Here is a 6292-nt window from a genome sequence, read left to right as displayed (position 1 = left end):
TATGAGTTTTACAGTGACTTTCTTTGAGTGACGAAGGCCCACCCACCGTTTTATTTATATCGGTATAAGCTAATAAGTCGTGTCTCTATATACTTTAAAATATAGTTCCATATATCGCGTTTGTTAAATATTTCTTGAGCCAGTTGAATCTAGGCTTCAGTCAGTAGTCATATGCGCTCGATCACAGACTATAGAGGATTAAGAGTTATCTTTCCCTACTGATTACGTCACTTCCGTATTTAGAGTTGAGTTGAAGATTGGAGGAAACAGAAACTGACAGAGGGTGTACGCTAGTGTTTCTGCATGAGGTTAGTGAAATTTATCTTTCCCTATACTTTATTCGAATAAAAATGCTGATAAAAGCCATGATACGATAGGTATCATGTCTTGTCGTTTATGTTTTTGGTTAGTGCGAGTTGACTAGCTAATGTCAGAAAAAGAAGGGATTTCCAAACTCGGGTGACGAGGACACAGTCATTATCTTACTGACATGAATCAGTTGTATTTGGAGATCATAGATGCACATGCGTTGACAAGTTAGTCTGGCTAATAATGATGATATGTACATTTAGTCAGATTCTTCTGGTAAACCATATATGTACTAGCCCGATATGCTCTGGCCCTGACACCAGACTTAGACACTTTGACAGATATATGTCTGGTAAAGGGCCAGAGCGCAGTCCTATATCAAAACGTGGAATAAGCCGACAACTGTATCTTACAGAGTTATGGCCCTTTACAATAATATTTTTTATTTGATGCAAAGTTTCATTAAACTGGGTGCATCAAATTGACCTAGTGAACATACATGTATGTGCACCCAGTTTTATGAAACTTTGCATTTAGACTAATTAACATCGGAAAGATCTCAGATGAGTTTGAAAGTCGGTTTGATTTGACTGTCTTATTGATGGAGTTACTGCTGTTTACACTATTAATTATTATTGGACTTTGTTAACACTTGAATAAAAATGTACCGAAATTAATGAAATTTTGTCGGCTAGTAAATGACATAGCTAATTTGTATTGGCTAATTTGTATCTAATGTCAGGTGACTGTTTAGACCCACTTGTTATCATATTGCAATTGCATGGAACCACAACCAGCTGTTTAATTTATGTTATGCTTTTAATTATTTTTATAGGAAATTTAAATTGCAATTGTTTTGCAATTCTTAAGAGAAATCAGTAACAAGTGGATCTGCAGTATGTACGGCCACTTCCCAGCCGATCAGGGTAGGGGCACCAACCCATCGCCTCACAGTGAAGCTCCGGTCCTAAAAAGTGATGAAGCAGCTGCTATAGCAATCTTACAACACCTCAACAAAGAGGAACTCCAAAATCTACTGGAAAGTGACGACAAACTTCAGGACCTGATCTCTGATCTTCCTCAGGTAAATGTTGTAAACAGTATCCAAAATATTGTCATGTGAACAAAATATTGTCATGTGTATAATTAAGTTACACATTGTAGGTTATAATCTAAAGTAAACAATGACAAACTTCAGAAACTTATTTTGAATCTTCTACAGCACTCTGGTGGCTATAGTAACATTCATACATGAAGCTACCACATGCTATCTAAAGGAGAAAATTGATAAGAATTGCACACATAAAATAAATGAATCATCTCTTTTCTTCCTATAGATTAAATATGCTGGTCATTTCATTGTTGTACATTTTGTAAGTCATTAACCTGAAGGGCATACATTTCTATTGATTGTAAATTGATCTTGTTACCAGGTGAAGAGCATTCAGACAGAGAGAGAAATGTTGATGGCTCAGAATAAGAGTGTAGCAGAATACAACATTTCCTTGATGCCCAGACTGGAGTCAAACAAGACTAAACTGGCAACAGACTATGAGGAAGCAAATCGTCTCAAAACTGCTCTGGCCATGGATAAGTCTAAACTAGGTAGGGATTAATAGAATATTACATGGGTCTGTGAAGTGGACAGGGATATCTCAACCCGAGTGAAAGATTTTGGCTGGTCAACCCGAGGCTTGCCGAGGGTTGGCGGCCAATGTCTTTCACGAGGGTTGAGATATCCCTGTCCACTTCACAGAACCATGTTTGATTCTTTTTCACCCATACTTTCACGAAACAAATGTGAAAATAATGGAACGTCGCAGTGCGTCAAAATTAATAACGTTGCCGACAACAGACACAGCACGTATTGAAAACGTCACATCATTGCCTAGCGCTTGTGAGCTGTCGTTTCCCTACCCCTGTTAAAGACAGAGTTATCTTTTCCCTAGGAACCACGGGATAACCCTGTCAAGTATGGGAGAAAGTTGCTTATTCCTGTCTAAAAAAAACGGAGAGAATATGAAATATGAAAAGTTCAAATGAGTGGAGACAAATAGTACTTTGTTCAGTACTGTTAAAATTAAAAAACACTCCTAACCCTAGTTTGATGTGAATCTTTTTTAATCAGTCAGATCACTATTATAGTAATGTAGTACTACTAATCCAGTTTATATTGTGATATTTAAGGTCAATTAAAAACAACAACAAAACATTTCAAGGATCAACAATATAATGTTGTAAAATGTGATGAGACTGTGAATACCTTGGTATTACATGTATATATGTATCATATATATGATTATAATTATTACTTAGAACATGGCTGTTTTTGTTTACATATTTTGACCTGTGTTGTAGACGTGTTGAGAGGAGAACAGTCTTTAGACACAGTTAGTGTGTTACTACAGACAGCAGCTGCTAAAACAGAGGAGGAAGCAGAGGTAAATATATATTATATACAGTACACCACACCATCCAGACTAGGTGATACCTTCATGGAAACTGTACTATCTGTATAGAACTGGTCGCTTGATGTCATATTTGACCAGCAACATTTTTTAGTGCTGATGTCTCAAAACAAAGGTTTGCTTTTCCAATTATTTTGGATAATGTAATACCATTTTAGTTTTTCAATTCAATTCACCTGTTTTAAATGCAGTGGTGAACGTTTACAAAATGTGGTTGCTAAATAGCATTGCAGGTGAGAAATAGAATCAGTTAAAAATACTGGGTCATCTACATGTATAATACTTCAGATTGGTTCCATAGTTGTCATATTTTCAAAGGAGAAGATAATTTTGTGTGTTAATTTCTTATTTTGTTATATTGTTTCAGGAAATTTCAGATCAATTCTTTGACAAAAATTTGGATGTGGAGACTTTCTTGGAGCAATACTTAAGTAAAAGGACTCTTTCTCATCTACAACTAGTCAAATCACAGAAACTGACAGAACTTATGCGTACTCAACCCAGTCAGACTCCACACAGTACTCAACCATCTAGCTACAACTGGGGGTCGGGATCCCACGGGACTAACTACCCAACCCCACCCCCTGTAGCCCAACCCGCTGGTGGACTTCCATACCCTAGTGGACCCTCGTACCAATCAGATTCATCGTTTCAAATGCCACATAATAGGTTTTACAACCACCGGTGATTGGAGAATTTAAATGTTATCGTGGTAGTTCTTCAAGTTGTGAATAGATCTATTGTCCTACGACTGTTTTAATTGTGATCATTGTGTTGGAAATAACCTGCAAAATGTGTTGGTGAAAAGTGAACCCTGCAAACACATGAACAGGAATGATACATGTACATTAGATTTGAGGGGTATATTAAGTGATAGGTATCTCATAGGCAAAATGTTTGTGGGATAAATAAATGTATCAGTTTGTTTTTTATTAGTAACATTTGATGGTAATTTATTAACACACAGTTATGCTTCATTAACACTCCAATTGTGGCATATTGAGTGGTTGTGGCATGTTGGTACAGAGATGAGAGACCATGCTAGTGGTGTTTTCCTATTCTTTCATACAACAAAATCCTATGTAACACAATACAGAGATATCTGTATACCATTAGGGATAGTCGGAATCAACAAGTTGTCTCTGGAAAGACTGGGTGGTAGTGACAGGGCAAGAAATATCCCAGGTCTGATGGGTCAAGACCAGTATAATATATATGCTCCCGGGCAAGTGAAAATTGGTGTAAACTTGCCCGGTTTTAATGTTAATTACCCTGTTTTGGGTAAAATTAGACTGAAATCTTAAATTCGGGCAAGTGGTTTTCAAAGTAAGTTTCTTGCCCTGAATGTACATAATATTTCTATTTAATAATTAAATTTAGGATGAACAGCAATTTATTAAAAATTACGAAAGTATTTCATAAGTTGTATACATGTATTTAAAAAAAACCAACAACTCAAAAACACTAGTTACTATTTTCTATTTCAAATAATGCCAATTAATTATAAGGTATTAGCATGATAATAGATATAACAAATCATTTGTACAACTTTTTGTTTATGTCAATAATTGCTTGTCATATCAAGATGAATATTTACAAACCATCTCCACATATACTGTCCAAGCTGTCTAAGTGTGTTAACACTAATACAGGTTTGTTTGTTATCATTAAAACCATCGTGAACAGTTGAGAGGGCTTTCTGCCATGTCAGAGTTACTTCCCTTCAAATTATTCATCAGAAAATTAAATAGAATAATGCTAATTATAGTTAAAAAGGTTGATTTTTGGGACTGAGTTACCCGAAGCCTGGTGGAACTTAACATCTATTTTGATTAGAGATCATATCTTTCACATATTTCACATTAGCTCAATGGGATCACGCTTGTTACATAAGAAAGGGAAAAAGGAAAGAACATCTTTAATAATGCCAAATGGTGTGATTAAATTACTTTTATTACTTAAAACTTATCTATTTCGAACAGCTTTAAATCTTCTGATTGTGAAAATAATGGTATATAAAGATCAGACCTATATGGTATGATAGGGTAACAGATTAGAGTCTGATGATATATGGCAGATATAATAAATAAACGGATCAGATTTGACTCGGAAATATAGGTCCGATATAATGAACAAAGGGAACACAGTGTGCCTTTTGAATCTGAATTATACTTCTACTTCATGATCAGTTGTCAGATTCTTTGCTTCAAAGTCAAATTTTTAAGAGTCATGAATTTACTTATAATTAGATGGAAGAACCAAGTAGAAACCATAGTCTAATTATTGTGTTTGTGTTTAATTGGGAGACTGACCTACATATATATATGTATATGACAGCATTGAAGATGTGTACGTATATACATTTTTTGTATACTAAAGCACGGATTTGATTTTAGGTATATATCTTTCAAATTATTTATCATTACGTTTTGATATTTTGTTTGTATTCTCACAATTAGCATTATATATACTCTTTCTGATTTGAAAACTTTGTGATATTCTCATCATTTACACAGCTTTTTCATTTGTTTATTGTTTATAAGGAGTAAAGCTAGATGTGAGTGTGACCTGAACACTTTACTTGATATTATTAGTAAGATGCATTTGGTATTGCTTAGAAACTTTCATACCCTGGCCTTTATACTGACCATTGGTCAGTGGGTGTCGATGGTTTTAATAGCGGTAATGTCAGTTAACACATTTATGAAATGAACAAATAAAAGACAAATGAATTATTATTTTATTGTGTTGTTGCTGCTATAGTTACTTTTCTGATGTCCATATTCCTACACTTTTGTGTTTATAACCACAATCAGACGATGGACTTTTTAGCTCACTGTTCGTGCATTGAACATCAACCATACCTGTTTGCCTTGTTATATTAATGTTCTTCTTAAGCAACGAATTGGTATGTCTCAAATTTCAACATTACATCCCTAGGTTCCTTGTTTTACCTACTGAATATTCTTACTCTTCTCATGTCCCCCCTAGGTTCCTTGTTTACCTACTGAATATTCACACTTTTGTCACGTCCCCCTAGGTTCCTTGTTTTACCTACTAAATATTCACACCCTTGTCACGTCCCCCTAGGTTCCTTGTTTTACTTACTGAATATTCACACTTACACCCTTGTACGTCCCCCTAGGTTCCTTGTTTTACTTACTGAATATTCACACCCTTGTCACGTCCCCCTAGGTTCCTTGTTTTACTTACTGAATATTCACACCCTTGTCACGTCCCCCTAGGTTCCTTGTTTTACTTACTGAATATTCACACCCTTGTCACGTCCCCCTAGGTTCCTTGTTTTACTTACTGAATATTCACACCCTTGTCACGTCCCCCTAGGTTCCTTGTTTTACTTACTGAATATTCACACCCTTGTCACGTCCCCCTAGGTTCCTTGTTTTACTTACTGAATATTCACACCCTTGTCACGTCCCCCTAGGTTCCTTGTTTTACTTACTAAATATTCACACCCTTGTCACGTCCCCCTAGGTTCCTTGTTTTACTTACTG

General features: G+C 35.6%; 1 protein-coding gene across 1 annotated transcript; it reads left to right on the top strand.

Annotated features, from left to right (window-relative positions):
- The first annotated feature begins 206 nt into the window (after positions 1-206).
- On the top strand, positions 207-5515 carry LOC138315220 (vacuolar protein sorting-associated protein 37B-like). Its single transcript, XM_069256081.1, has 5 exons — positions 207-308; positions 1145-1393; positions 1743-1914; positions 2668-2750; positions 3145-5515. Exons 2-5 carry the CDS (start codon positions 1208-1210, stop codon positions 3463-3465), a joined length of 762 nt encoding a protein of 253 aa, XP_069112182.1. The 5' UTR covers positions 207-308; positions 1145-1207; the 3' UTR covers positions 3466-5515.
- Positions 5516-6292: the final 777 nt, after the last annotated feature.

Source organism: Argopecten irradians, chromosome 1, assembly GCF_041381155.1.
Source record: "Argopecten irradians isolate NY chromosome 1, Ai_NY, whole genome shotgun sequence".
NCBI classification, from domain to species: domain Eukaryota; kingdom Metazoa; phylum Mollusca; class Bivalvia; order Pectinida; family Pectinidae; genus Argopecten; species Argopecten irradians.
This window is presented reverse-complemented; position numbering and strand designations above follow the sequence as displayed.